The sequence below is a fragment of the Pelobates fuscus genome, chromosome 1 (assembly GCF_036172605.1).
Source record: "Pelobates fuscus isolate aPelFus1 chromosome 1, aPelFus1.pri, whole genome shotgun sequence".
NCBI classification, from domain to species: domain Eukaryota; kingdom Metazoa; phylum Chordata; class Amphibia; order Anura; family Pelobatidae; genus Pelobates; species Pelobates fuscus.
Window position 1 is genome coordinate 25,343,868 of NC_086317.1, and position 16,145 is coordinate 25,360,012.

The following is a 16,145-nucleotide window of genomic DNA, read 5'->3' on the forward strand; positions in this document are numbered from 1 at the left end:
TCACAGTCACCCATTCAGGTATGAATAGGTATGGCCAATAGGATGTATGTAATCACTAATAGCTATGGGAAGCCAAGGATCCTCACTCAGCGTTAATCTGCTCAAAATTGGTTTAACATTGAATGGATGAATGGTGTCAGGATCTCCAGACACTATAACCAATTGATTGTGATTAAATGGTGACTATGGTGTACCCCTTTAACACATAACAGAGGATCAATTTATTTATTAGTCTCTACCTTTAGACTATTTTAAATACATTTTTGTTTCAAAAGCAGCCTATCTTGATAAAGTGAAGACTTCATAAAGAAACAGATTTGCAGGGTACTCGCCTATGTAAACCTACATGCAATGTTTCTATATACGGGAGGATGACCTACCTTTACCAAGAACCTATGCACAAGACAAACCAACAGTGTTACCAAACTGCTTTTTCCTGGTGAAGTCCCAACAATTCGATGGGACTGAATCTCTAAAATTTCCAGGCCAATTTGTCGTTTAGAAGCTGGGAAATAAATTAAACCGTTAACGTTCAGGCTATAATAGTTAAATTGGATTCCAAAGGGAAAGCGATTTTAAACTCACTATGAATTCCCAGAAATAACGGTGCCAGTGTTATTTAATAAAGTGGGAAGTCAGAGTGAGTTTCAAGGTTAAGGCCCAACTGAAAGTAGAGATGACAGATTTATTTATTTTTCTTCCATTTTTTTTTCTCACTTTGAATTCTCACTTCAGTGAATAACCAGCCCGGTGAGTTTGACAGACCATTCTAGTATCAGTTGCAGACAGAACAAAATACCAAAGAGACTAGTCCAATGCAATACAACTGCTGAAAGGAGTTTGCAAAGAGTTCCATATCTCAAACAAGACAAGAGACTGAATTAGGTTTGATCCATCTGTACAGCGCTACGGAATTTGCTGGTGCTATATAAATAAAATATAAAAGCCCCTTTAAATGTGTGCGTATGACTGAAGTCAGCATTTGATTTACTACATTATAGCCACTCCATGGATTAAAATCAGATTAACATTCAAATTTTACATTTGGTACGAAACATTACCTTTAAACATCTGATTAAATCACTTAATTGCTTAAAAAAACGAAACCAACTATTAAATGTAAATGAAGCCCTTTTAGGTATTAAAGACGTTTTAAGTTTTAGAATAAATGCCAATTCTTCCGCTAACGGATATTCATTTTGGCAAATTATATACCCCTTTGCGGAACACTAAATTCATATGCTTAACAAGAGAGCTCCAATTACAAGTGTAATATTGCATAACATTGTTCACAACCTTTGACAGAGACTCAAACTATGTAGGTGACTCATTCAATTAGCAATTCAGACACATTGTGACACATTGTTCAATAGTCATAATGCATAGTAAGAAATGTACAAAAAAAATTAATAGAATCTTGGAAACTAAACATTAACCAGTGAGTTACATAGTTTATGTTGATACATGTGTTTACCTCCCACTTTCACCCAATAAATAAAAAAAAAAAAAAAAAAAAAAATCTGGAAATTGAATCCTGAAAAACCCGACTCTTTTCACCGTTCTCCGTAAAATCTGAAGCAACATTTGCTGGATACAGGTTTGGAGAGACAGTATCAATTGCATATAGTGAGCAGTTGCCTGGGCTCTCAATCCTGACACAAGTAATTAAAAAGGGGCGAGTGTAAAATGCTCTTTTCTCAAGTTCTCATTCAATATTGGAGTTTTGTTTCCCCACTAAATGCCAAACTTGTGAAAACTTGAAAATTCTATTTCAAACTATTTGTGCCCAAATTGTACAATTTAATTTTTTTAAATTCTCAACGAATAAATCCTGCTGTATTAGTTATGCTAAAAGTGTCATGGAACATAAAAAAAAAAAACACATTGTAGACACAAGTAATTTAGTTTTCTGTGATTTCACTTTAACGGACATGACGTTCCAAGTTCTACTGAAAACTTGAAAAACGTGCAATGTAGCAGCCTGTTCTATGCTGATTGGATGAAGCTGCGTACTACAAAAGAGATTAAGCATAGAACAGTTACGGCCTCCTAATAGGAAGATTCCAGACGACAGTACAATATTTGCTGTAAATAACTTACACCCATTAATGGCAAAAAAAAATAAGTGAATTAACTGGATCAGCACAGAATACCAGACAATTTCAGCGCATCAGAATAGGATTTACATGGTTTTGTACAGTTTACAACAAATTGGCTATGTCAGTGTGAGGCATGTTTGTTAAAGCAGATATTCCAAGCCAGGTACATACGGTACTCTGTTTCAATGAACAATGAGTAATTGACAGATCAGTTAGAGAAAGTGTTTCAGTACTAGTATCCAGTAGCAGACAGTGCATTTATAAAATGAATTGCAGTGGATTATACAACCATGATTTCCTTTAATAGTTAATTGGCAGAGATTGCCACTGCTTGCAGTGTCCAATAGACATGTTTATTAGAAAACACAGGGATAGGACACAAATATTGGCATGAGAAATACAAGGTGGCATGCATGAGAAATACATGCATGAAAAATACAAGGTGGCATAGCAATTGTGATCTGCGCAGAAGGCACAAGCCTAGACAACAAGGCCCCAAAAGATAAGGGAGCACTACTCTGGCCCCCAGAAAATGAGGGGGCTAGTATTTTGGCACAGATGACCTAGTTCCACATTCTCCCACTATGCAGCACCAATGATATGAGACTTCAGCGATAGTTGGAGATAATCAACAGTCGCTCCCAGAATACCTCTGACGATTCACAAGTACAGATTACAAAATGTAGCCCGTTTACTTGCAATAGTCAGCCAGTGATACCCAGAGTGTGCCACCTCATGCTCTCAGCCTATCACTGCCTCCCATCAGCACTCAGATGATTGTTTTTGCATGATACAAGCAATAGAGACAGTGCCTGGGGTACTTTGGTGTTAAACCATTCAAAAAAGGAAGGCAAGATGGATCCTCTGGACTCCATGCACCATATTCACTTGACGGAGATGAAAATGTTACTGTGCCCAGAGTTTTCAGTATATTAAAAGACGTTTCAACATAAAATCAACATAAAAGGACCACCCCCAGCCATAGAGGTGAATTAGAGCAGCCTACCTCAAGTTAATAAAAGTGCCGATCTCTGAGAAATTAAGTTATGGAACACCCCCTGACTGTCAGACATCACACTACATGAGCACATCTGCCTCCCCCCACAAACTTCTTTCTCAGATCTCATATCAGAATGCTGTGCAGTGCGTACACATGCAAGGCAACAGAGCATCAGACACTGCTCAATGAGAAACCTTTGACTGGCCATGTCCCTGAGCAGAGAATGTTTGTTAATTCCAGGGGGAAATGGGATGACTTGCAAAAGATAAAGTTCATTAGAACTGCAGCTTTCGCAAACTCTTGTAAGATATATCGCCAATGAATACATGTATGAAAAAGGCATTTGTGTATGTATTCATTAGGGGTTCAACTAAACTGTGAATTATACTTTCTTGCTCTAGTGGCTGTCAGTCACTAAACAAGCTTTTGCAAAAAAAATACAGTGAAACGGTTATATCAGACAGTCGCAGAAGCATTCTGGCAAAGTCTGATGCTCGCCCTCAAGATTTCTCGAGGGCTGCACCATTATTGTGGAACTCACTTCCCTCCTCCGTTAGATGCTCACCCAGTCTCCAATCCTTCAAAAAAAATCATTAAAAACCACACTTCTTCATAAAAGCGTATCAATTAAACTGTTAATAGCTCCCGACTAATTCCTCTCTTGTAGTTATTCTAATACTATCCTTACCTTTTGTGTCACGTTACCCCACTCCCTCTAGCATGTAAGCTCATTGAGCAGGGCCCTCAACCCCTCTGTTCCTGTGTGTCCAACTTGTCTGATTACAACTACATGTTTGTTCATCCACCCACTGTAACGCGCTGCAGAACTTATTGGCACTATATAAATAATAACATAATAATAATGTTGATCTCATCCAAGTAGGCGGCATGGCAGCATCGAGACTGTATTGTGAGGGAGAAAGAGCAAGTAAAAAGACTTTCTTTACTCCCTACAAGTGGGAACCGGGGACCTAAAGACTGCTTAACACACGTATTCCGAACGTTATAGTGTTCCTTTAAGTGAACTGCAGGATGCTCCTTCAGGCTCTGAACAGAGCAGCAGATATTCTAAATTAAAACAGACTGTGCAATAAAGGACATTTAACCATGTGATCTCTATTTACAGGAATTCTAAATGCACCCCTAGTCACACCTCCCTGCATGTGACCTACACAAAGTGGTTTAATCCCTAAATGGCATAGAATTGAGACTGCAGTGGCGTGATCTGCACACTATTAAGCTAAAGTTGTGTTTCTTACAGTATACCTTTAAAAGGGTCTGTCTCTAACCAGTACATCAGACTATAATGGTTATGGTGCTATTAGGCAGTGGGCACTCTCTCCTGGATCTAGGTCAAACTGTTTTGAGTTATTTGACAAAAGCTGTAGATCAGAGGCACCCACCGCCTCCTGTACCACAATCGCCATACTGCTAAAGCAGAAGTTTAATTTTGCATTAGCAGTATCAATTATGTTCCCTCTGTAGACAGCACTGATAGGCTACGCGTATTACAATTGCAGAAAATGTTAATGACAAGAAGTACAGATATTTCGTGTCAAACCGCCGGAAAATGGTTTTAACCAGACTAGGGTGATGGCACCCACAGCCTACTAGCACCATAATCACTACAATAGAATGAAGACATTATAAGGCTTGGATTCCCCTGCTTTAGAATCAAGATGTAATATAATGAAGACCAAGTATCTTGACTGAAACAGTTACTTGAATGGATTAAGATCTATCCTCAAAAACTTGAACAATCTCAGAACAAAGACACAAATCAGTTTGTAAGAAATATATTTTATTTTTCTGACACCACAGCCCTGGCAAGTGGTTTTGTACCAAATTTTATGGAGATTACACAGAATGCTTTAAACGCTGGGTAAGAGGGACAAGAGGAAGAGTGAAAAAGTAACCGTCACAAAATGGAGGAAAAAATTTAAAAAACAAAACAAAAATATATATATATATATGTCTATATATATATTTATATATCCCACAACTGTTCCATTCCAACATTATGAATTACTCGGGATTCCTAACAGATGAGAACCAAAGATTACTGCAGAGGATCTGACTGTCCGTGTTTTTAACCGCATAAAGCCTGGCTTCGTGATAAAAGCATTAGAAAGCACTACCAAAATATGATGCCAGTCTCTAGTATATCCTCCCTCCCAAGACATACACATTGCGCAGCAAAGAAAAGGAGGGAAAAAAAAACAAAACAAAAAATAAAAACATAACATTAGGCCTACATAGAATGAGATTTGGAGGGAGCAAATAAAAAAATAATAAAATAAAAAATGAATTTGCTCTCCACAGTCTGATTTTTTTTACATTTTTAGATTTTTTTATTTTTAGAATTTTTTTTATTTAAAGAAAGGAGATTCCCCTAACTGGACATAGTTAATTTTTGTGCTTTTTTTTTTAATAATACTCTTTCTGTATGAGGTCATAGTTTGGTTTACTATACACTGGAGTTTAAAAGGAAAAAAAATATTCTGAAGATGGATTTATCCACCTAAAGTAAACAGCACTGAATCAATCTCCTCTCACACACAAAGACTGGAGTCTCTGCTAAAATCCCTTTTACAATATAGTACAGTACACAAAAAAAGGGTTACCAAGTGTCCTGGAGAAGCCAATCCAAACGACGTAAACATACAGAATGGTGCAACTCATGACAAATGGCAATTTTCAAAATACAGCTACAGATTTTTTTTTATTTTTTTTTCCCAAAGTAGGTGCCATCATGGGGTACCCAAGTCCACAAAAATATTTTTATTCTTTTTTTAAAAAATAAATCTTAAAAAAAAAAAAAATAAAGAAAAGAAAAAACAAAAAACAAAAGAAGAACTAAACACCTGTTGAATAAATGAAAGCAATGCTCAGATAGTTTCATACATTCTTGAGTTTCCTCCAAATTGACATTTGGGTCCTTTTCTTCACCTATTGCATGGCCAAACGGGACTCCTTATACTTTTAAAAAAATTCTCGGGAGACAATCTCACTTGTACAAGTTTTAAATTTGTCCATTCGTAGCAGCTTAAAACATCATGTTCCCCGGGTTACCTGGTCCTTGACCGAATCCACTCATCCCAATATCAGTAGGCATACCTCTGGGGCGCATCTGTGGGGGAATCATGAGGTTCTGTTGAGGTCCCATCATCCCCTGCATTGACATCAACATATTAGGAGATCCCACAGGTCCAGGGTGGCTATAAAGTCCTGCAGGCATTCTTTCCTTTCCTGGCATCATACCCACCCCACCTGGATTTCCCATCATAGTCAGTTGGCCAGGCATTCCTGATTGTGCTGGTGACATCATCCGATGGTGAGGTCCAATCATGCCTTGCTGCATAAAGCCTGGTGGCCTCATAGAATTGTGACCTGGCATGTTTGGACCACCACCTAAGGGCATATCTGTAACCACTGGGCCTGGTCCTCCCATTCCAGGCATAGGAAGACCCATTCTTGGGTTTGGCTCTCCCATCATACCAGGCAAGTGAGAAAAACCAGGTCCTTGTTGTGGTTTTCTGCCTGGAACTTCCCCACGAGGGAAATATTGCAGTGTTTGACTTGGTTTCTCTGATGGAATAATCCTTGATAGGTCAAACTCAGGGATTCCAGACGCCCCTGGTCTAATGACCTCCTGTAGGTCAGGGTCTGTGAAAACTGAAGGCATATTATTTCCCATAACATTATAGGAATCCGGCCCTGGCTGACATCCCGACTTACAAAGTGCTGGGTCTGTATTTGGGTTCATGTTGCCAGGGCGACCCAAAGGGCCATCTACCGGAAAACCCATTCCGGACTGAAAGTTTCCTTGCCCTCCATTAGGGCCATTATGTGGAAAAGGAACTTGAGGAGGTGACTGCACTTGTGGAAAGCCGTGAGCAAAAGCCATGCGTCCCTGAGGTACCATGGGAGGATCTTGAGGGCCATGTGACATCATTGGATTATGCGACATCATCCCTGGTCCCATAGGACCTCCATGAGGTGGTACATTGGGTCCCATGGCATTTGGAGATGGCATCTGGCCACCATGGGATAGAGGCTGCGTCATACCCATTGGACTTAGTGATGGCATGGAAACTCCATGTGGACCTGGCATCTTGTTAGGATTCTGAGGGTTCATATTCATGCCTATAAGAGAAGAATTAATGAATATCATGCAGTGGCTCAACAATGAAGTTTAGACAAACAATATAAACACTGGGATTACCATATCCATCAGAAATAATATACATTATTTTTTTTAACAAATTTCATGCATATTAAATATATCTCTATTTCCCCGAATCCACCAAATGTTACTATTTTTTGGATAATATAATGTGTTTTTCTTGAGATACAGAAGGGAACAGGTTTTGGAATATCCACAAAAAGACCACTTGCACACAAATAAACAGAAGAAGAAATACTGGCAAAGTACAATGACAATACCTAGTTTCTATTCTCTAACAGCTATTGCACCTTTAAGTACATGAGGTGAGAAACTCAACAGCAGAATGAATGTTTGGCAAGACGAATGACCTTCTTCAGAAAAAAATAAATAAAAATAGAATAAATGTTATAAGAGAAAAAACAAAACTAAAACCCCGAAGTAGTGTGAATGTTTGAAATGGAGAAAGCGAATACCCTACCTGGCATATTATTCATAGATGGTAGGTTAGGAGAACGGGCAGGAGGGGAATCATCGTCTGAACTAGCCACCGTTTTGATGGCGTCATGATACAGAGGCGTGGAACTAGGCATGGCAAACTTTGACATCCTAGACATCATAATGGATAGAGGGTTTTGGGACAGAGTGGGCTCAGGCGGCATTGTGTAGCTAGTGCTGGAGGGAAGACTTCCGGGGTGATTTATCGAAGCAGACTGGCTGACTGATGGAGGTGGGCCTCCTATGAGAGAATACAAATAAAAGTTGTTAAAAAAAATAAATAAAAAATTTTTACAAAGTAAAAAATGAAAAATAGAGAGAGGTGTCTATTACCAGAATTTGATGCATTCACTGTGGACTAATCTCTGATGAAACAGTCTTCCAAAGAGAAAAAGGCAACTTATGGAAATTAAATAAGGTTATATGAATGTAAATACATTGCATATTTGAAGTGAGAATTAATGAGTGAGCAAATCTGATGGAATCTACTAGGACAGTTTCAAAGACTACATCATGATTCAGCACAGGTCATTGGAAAAATAGATCTAGAAAACTCAAGCAGCAGGGCAAAAACTACTTTGGATGTATAAACTGGATCCTAAAACTGTTGCAAACAATTATTACCATCCTGGAATCAAAATCCCTCTGGCCTGTATAGATTTACAGATTAAAAGATGTCATCATTCCCTTGAATAGTCAGTAAGGGGACACCAAGATACACCGCATCATTTCATTATAAGCACCCAATTCTGTTACAAGTAGCCACCAAGACATGACGTCTTGTAGAAAATCAAGGTAATACAGTCATTAAAATCCCAAACAGAAAGACCCGTTCTTTGGCCGTTAAAAATGTTGGGAGCTACATACATGACCAGTCACATGTGGTCACAAGTTGGAGAAGTCCATGTATCACGTGCTTAAGTTGTAAAGGCTATGTGAACCAGTCACTAATAAGAATTAATTATATTCATTTATATTGTGATATTAGACATTTGTCTAATCATGTATAGAAAATATTGGCATTCTACTGATGTAGAGGCTACACAGAAACACCAGGTAACTGACATGGAAATCATGCTTGACAAGGCCTAAACAAATAATTAGGCAGATAGGTTGCCCAATACCGATCTAGCAACCTCCCCAACGCATTCCACCATCTTGTGGCAGTATCGAAGGACTATTTCCGCATGACATTTCACACGTCATCAGGTTGACTGGAAAATTGTATAACATGGCCATTTCAGGCCTGACTGGACACTATTTCCTCCAAACCCCCAACCTTTACATGGATTATGGAGATATCCAATCTATTAATATAAAATTATTGTGAAGGAGCAGAAATTTAGCCGATAAATGCAAGGAAGAGTGTCAAGTCAAAAGAGATGGAAGGAGAAAGGAGCCAAAATACACCTGAGCCATAAACTTAAATATTCAGATAATACACGGATGTCAAAATGAACAAGCAGCTTAGAGAGAAAAAAAAAATACAAATTCTCAAACTCAACTATCTAATAGCATGGCTCTTTTGGCCTAGAATGTGCTATAAACGCTCTAACCATTACTTTTACTGGCACAACATGTTTAAATGAGGATTATTACATAAATCAGACCTTCAATACATTACTTTAAAGCAACAACAGATTTTTTTTCTGCTACATGAAAGGCACGTTAGAAAATCTGGAGTTGGACTACCGTAGCAGATATTAATACGCTATATTGCCAAGTTGTAATCACTAAAATATCCAACAGTCATTAATAACAGGAATGTCGTTTTCCTATTGAACGCAGGTCAGTGTCCCTCAGTGCATATCAAGCAGCTGCCATGTTTCAAACAGACAGGAAAAGTGCTACTTGTACAATACTTTAGTTACAACAGCTCACCAATTATCCAAAAATCATTAAATCATTAAAGAGATATGGACATTATAGTTTTAAAATGTAGCACATATGTAATCTGTAACTAATCTAAGGCGGATTCTTTAGGATCGTCTTCACAGTGATTATGATTCAAGGACTCTGTGGGTCTTGCCTTTTTTTCCCCTGGTAAAACGGTTTTCAAGAAATGTCCCAAAAAAGAAATAAAAACATTGGATTCCTCACCATACTATCCCCCTCTCTCCCCATTATGAGTTTAGTCATTACTCATAATAAGTCAACCATATGAACGCATTTTTCATTTTCTTTTGATCACTGAATAAATAAAAGTATTTAGCAAAACTCCAAATTAGAATGGAAATGGTAAATGCTGAAGAACTTAAAGGTACAAATAGCTCAACAGGTTTATATGAGGGAATAGCTAGTTTTCAGACAAGTAGAACGCAAATTACAGAGGTTCTAGTCTTTTGCTCTTGTGATATCATTGTGGCCAATCAAAAGGCCATAATTACAAAGTGGGCCAGCAGCCTAATAACCCCTAGACACGTCATAATTTGCAGTTCAGCCGTATCACATATTTAAAACTAAAAAAATTGTTTATGTTCAACACGCAAACCTTCACCTACATATAACATCGGAAGAAAGTTCGCACCTGTACGCTGCAGTATTGACTACAGAATTTGGTTGGATGGCTTCCTAAACTTCAGCTAAATAGTTCAGTGACCCGAAGAAGCAGGGAAGCACCTACTACTATAAAACGCAGTTAATTCAATTCATTGAAGAAAACAAAAACATTGCACCATAACATTACTTAGGAGTGAACTGAAAATAATTCTCTATTTTATATAGTGCAGAAACTGTGCTCCTTCATCTAATAGACACATCATGGTTAAAACCTTCACATGAAGCCCTAATATGCACCTTGGATGCAGAAAGCCTTAGTATGTGGCTGTCACACGAAGAATGAAAACGCTATACAACCATAGGACTTCATTACACCGAGCCCTGCCCTGCCACCCTAGATGCACATTAAAGTGAACGGTAAGTGTTATTCCCAACACGCGCCACACAGGTTTTTATCCAGGCTTTGTCCTTACAATTGCTGGGGTAATAAAAAAAAAAAAAAAAAAAATCAGAACCCATTTCTTTAGGTGCCGGAAGAGGTATTAATCTTTGTCTACCTCCTCACCCATTTCCGCACCTGCCCCACCACATCATCTTTTACCACAAACCCTTCTTAGCTTCACCAACGGGAAATGTGACCTGTGAGACACCAACATCGCCAGTATGTTATATGTATAATCCACACACCTCTAGAATTAAAAACGCCAAGAATTCAGCATATGTTTCTATATAATATGAGGGTTCATTGTGTCCTTTTAAGAAAGGGTTTTTTCTTTTTCTAATCTGATGCTCTGTTCAGGAAATATGAGCAGCAGAGATATTAAGTGTCCAGGAGGTTAAAATTGATGTTTCCTTAGAGTCTTCACTGAGGTTGCCATGGCAACATCCGACCATCGAGGTTCAGAAATCAATTCTATTACAAAACACAAAAATGCACAGGGGACAATAATGCTCACATTTCTGGGGCGTGAATAATTTCTTTCACAAAGTAACCGATTTAAAACCACTATAAATCTCTATTTGCCTATTTTTAGAAAAGAAAACAAACAAACCACAACTACTCCGATTTCATCACAAATCATTGTAGAGACTCCTGCTATCCTCCTAAAACAAGTGCCCACCCTCACATTATGAAACTTTTTCTTCCTGAGCTACCAGGGGCCATTGTGATAGTCCAACAAAGAAGTAATTAGCAGAATGGGGTCATACAACAGAGCAATACTTTGTTACAATCAAAGCAATTGTACTGAACTCTGCCCAAATATAGATATGCCTAATAGGATGCTCATATAGTGAAAAGCTGCAGACTTTAGGCACCATGAGCACTGCAAATCACAGAAGTGGTCGTGGCGCCTGGAGTAACCCTATAAGAGTTTGTGTTGTCCAAGGATGCCTAGCTGTAAATTCTCAATGGTGATTTCATAGTCCGTTTTATGCCCGAAACCCCTCCATGTTAATTTATTGTATATCAACCCCTTTCTACAACACAATCATATAAATGCTAGGCGATTAATTGAATTAACAATGCCACGTTAGAATTTTGCATATTAAATTAAAAATAAAAGTTACTATTAAGGTAGGTCCAGGAGTACCAACCTGATTCCATATTCCCCATCATAGCTGGTGAGGTGATGCCAAGGGGCTGCTTGTGCTGGTTTGGGGGTATTCCTGGACTTTGCATTGGAGGCTTAGGAGAAGACGTCCAACCTGGGGAAGGTACAGGTAAGGACGGAGACTTCAGGTGGACAGGGGAAGCAGCAGCAGACCCCATGACGGGTGGGGACTTAATGGAAGCAGCAGCTGCAGCTGTTGGTCCTGTCAGCATCCCGGCTAACTGAGACGGAGTCTGAGGGGATTTAAGATTACCAGACGGGGAGCCCATCATTGGAGACTGAACCTGGCGCATTGTTGGAGATTTTAAAGGATTCACACCTGGAGAGTTCACTTGACTGCCTGAAACAGAAACATTATCCAAAGGCTTACGCCCCATGCTGCGCTGAACAGGGGGAGCAACATTGAGGTTGCCTGGATTATTGTTTGGGTTGAGAGGTAGAGGTGGCATGTGGCTGAGTCGGCTATTAGTCCTTTGATCAGGCCCCATCTGTTCTCTGGGATTTCTCAACACCCCACCAGGACCCTGGGGCATGCTGAGAAAAGACCTGGCGCTCATGCCGAATTCCTGCTGGGAGTGTTCAAATGGTGCAGAATGCATTTTTTGCTGGTTGGTGAGCATTTCTGAACTGCCTTGTCTCATTTTAATCATCTCCTCCGGACCCATAACCACATCTCTCATTTTCTGAGACATTAACTGCTGGTTAGAATTCATGTTGACATTAAGGTTCATATCAACCTTCATGTTCATGTTGCCTGGGCCCATGGCAAATTCTACCTCTCTATTTGGGCCCATGTTAGGAGGCATGCCCTTGTGGAATTCCATCCTCGAGGGACTCAGTGCTGCATCTCCAGGCATACGAGGGAACATGCCACTTCCAGGCTCCATATTCCTCTGAGGTGCCATTCCTCGGTTCATTTCCATAACAGGTCTGATTCCCTCTATGTTCATACCAGGAGGCACACCAAGTTGTTTTTCGGAAACATGTGGATGAAAAAGCTCATCTGACATGCCCTGGGGGTTTGGAAATCTCTCACCTCGCCCTGGGCCACTGAATATACTTTGACCAGGAGGAAAGTTGCGGCCATCTGACATTTTTGGCACATCTTCAGGCCAATTAACACTAGGAAGTCCAGCCCTAGATGCAGGGTTTGGAACATTAGGTCCATCCATGTCAGGGTTCATCATTCCAACAAATCCAGGTAAACGATGCATTTGGCTTCCAGGCACATTTGGATGAGGGGGCATACCTTTGGGTGGCATAGGGTGTGGCATTCCCATTCCATCTGAAAAGGGCTCTGGACCTCCTGGTCCCCAATTCTCACCAGGATTCATCTGGTAAGGGGGCGGAGGACCACGGACCATGCCTCTAGGTCCATGCTGGTGTACCATCATATCCTGCAAAGAACGTTGCTGCACTACAGCCTGCTCTTGTTTGCGTCTTTTCTCCTCGTAGAACTCCTGCTGCAACTTGAGCCATGCCACCTGCTCTGGAGTCATGTGGTCAAGGTGATCTTGGCCAGGCTGAGGATTCATTGGTGGAGCCATATCCTCTGGTGAAAAAGGCATGTCTCTATGTCCCTGTGGCCCAAATGACATTCCACCATCTGGATGAGGCCCTGGACCTTTACCTAGATTTTGTGACTGAGCCACCATAGCCTGTATAGGTCCTTCAAGTTTTTTCTGGGGATTGTCCAGCATTCCAGAGTTCGGTTGAGGTCCCCCACTTTGGCCTGTAATGTCTTTCATGGCAAACTCTTTCTCATCAGGAAAAAGCATACGCTGAATATCTCTAAGTGTTTGCAAAGACCGTTCTCTGTGCTCTAATTGTTCTTGAGAAAGCCCATCAGGATTCTCACCTATAGGTGGTTGATCCCCACCTGGCACCTGTGGAGGTGCAGGTTTTGACTCTGTCTTGGAATCTACTGGAGGTGGGACATTCACTTGTGATAAAGGACTGGCAACTTGAGGGTTAGGGGTAGAACTCTGCCCACACCCTTCAGTTTGTAGAACGTTAGAATTGGCAGGGCTGCTGGCTGTGATTTTATTTTCCACAACCCCACTGTCTTGTCCAAGTGAACAATGGGGAGCTGTAGTCTTAGAGGGCAGGGCTGTAGCAGTCTGATTGGATTGCACTTTGGCAGCTTGCGAATGGTTCTGCTCTTGTGGAGTAGGTGCTCTGGGATGTGTTTTCGGTTCATTTCTAATATTTGTAGCTATTTGAGTGTTCTGCAATGAAGAAAAAAAAAAAAAGTAAAATATACTATATAACTATCATAATATACCATAAGTATATGAGTGTTTTCACACTTGGCTGTTAACATCTGGCAATGCCATGGGCTTCAGGTTAAACATTTTGTAACATACACGTCATTGAACAAAGTTCCTGATCACACTCAGAATTTCTACTGTTTATAGCAATACTCTGATGGAATAGTTCCCCCCACCCCCACCCCCCCACCCCCCCGATAGGAACGGATTTAAACACATTTATGAAGACAACTATTTAAGAAATTAAAAAGTAATGTAAATGCATTTCTATATTTATTACTAAATTACTGTTACACATTTTAAACCATGCATAAAGTAAGCCTGTTCCCAGAAACAAAACAAAACCTTTTATACATTTTACCAAACATTTCAGTAGTGGAGCACATTATACAATATGCATTTTGGGCACTTGATCAGTTTAAAAGTTAAGATTAAAAAAGTGTTGCAATAAAGGTCATCCAGTTAAATCTTACAGGGACATTTTTAGTACCACAGACACTACAGATAACAGTAGAAGTTATTGTGCTATGACAGTCTGGGTGAGGACTCCCCATTTTCAATCAATCTGTCATCGAGCAGTCTTTTAAATAACCAGGACTTTGCCTGCAATCCAACATGTCTGAGGCTACAGGGCTAATCGAATAAATGTACTTCAGCAGAAGGTTGAGCACCAATTGCCCGGGAAAGACCTGGTCTTTGAAAGAACATAGACGCCCAAAGACTTCAAACACCGTAACCCCCACAATGAGGTGTAGCAGTTATGTTTAAGAGTGTCCCTGTAATTGCAAGGAACGGGGTAGAAAAAACAAAGTAAATAATTTGGTGCCATTGTAACACAATACACCTTCACTGAGGTGGGTGTATCAATAGATGTGCGTAGCAGACCTACTAGGGCAATACATTGTTTACAGACACCTGTTAAGCTAACACATGAATGGGCTTACTTTGGGGAATAGAAATGATAAGCTGCCCTGGCAAACAAGGATAATACAGTAAGATAAGAATTATCTGCTATTAAGGAGTTAAATCACTGTTTGTACAGCTCTAGTCACAACTCCCCTGCATTTAATGTGCACAGCGTTCCTAAACACTTTCGGAAAAGGAACCAAAATGTCCTAGGTTCCTTTATTACATTCTGTTTAATATAGAATGTGTGTGAATAAAGATAAACATTTACAGAGCAATAGATAAAAACTTCTAAAGGAAGTTAAAATCGGATTGAAAATTAAACAATCTTTTCATGCAGGATGAGTCACAGCCAGGAGGTGTGTGTCTATGGCAGCATAAATTAAAACAACATTTATTTAGCTCCTAAATGGCAGACAATTGAGCAGTGAGACTGGAGGGGCATAATCTATACACCCAAACTGCTTCATTAAGCCAACGTTGTTTTGCCTATAGTATTCCTTTAACATAAAGCGGGAAAACTGCATACAACTCTTCATTCATCCCCAAGCTAGCCATTTTCTTTTGGTTGTGGGTTGCTATCCACGTGCATATCACATATACATTCAATTTACAATAGAAATCTATTACCAAACACCCACATGTATAAAAAAAACAAACAAAAAAAAAACAACTTTATTGTGAAGAATTCCGGTTGTGCTAAAAACAAAAAATACTCTTAAGAGTAATAAATGGAAGTAATCTGTTCCATTCCTCATATCGAGGGCAGTATTCTTACCAGAGCTATATTATGAGCGTTCAATGTTTGCTGCTACAAACAATCCCTGAACGGTCATTAAGAACATTAACTTTAGCACAGACACTGATCAGGCCAGTGAATACACTGACCTTTGGCCCACCCATGTCAAAGAAGGAAGATCTTAAAAAAAAAAAAAAAATAAATAAAAAAAAAAAAATTCCTAACATCCCCGTACTTAGGGTTCTAACCAGAAAAACCAGTCCAACAATTTTGGATTTCCAAGTGAAAAATTTGAAATCCAATACCTTTTCTACTTAAAAGACCAGTGACACTAGGGTGATCTCATAAAATACCGA

At 39.6% G+C, this 16,145-nt stretch overlaps 1 protein-coding gene across 3 annotated transcripts in view; it reads right to left on the reverse strand.

The window, feature by feature from the left end:
* Window positions 1-5,445: 5,445 nt before the first annotated feature.
* BCL9 (BCL9 transcription coactivator) overlaps window positions 5,446-16,145 on the reverse strand; it is a 261,354-nt gene continuing 250,654 nt past the window's right edge. For 2 of the 3 annotated variants that reach the window (XM_063446691.1, XM_063446699.1), the window contains 3 exons: window positions 11,858-14,102; window positions 7,746-8,003; window positions 5,446-7,245 (listed from right to left, as the gene is read on the reverse strand). In XM_063446691.1, the coding sequence (XP_063302761.1) occupies window positions 6,146-7,245; window positions 7,746-8,003; window positions 11,858-14,102 (3,603 nt within the window). In that variant the 3' untranslated portion in view covers window positions 5,446-6,145. The remainder of the gene's footprint in view (window positions 7,246-7,745; window positions 8,004-11,857; window positions 14,103-16,145) is intronic. The other variant, XM_063446708.1, reaches the window with a different exon arrangement.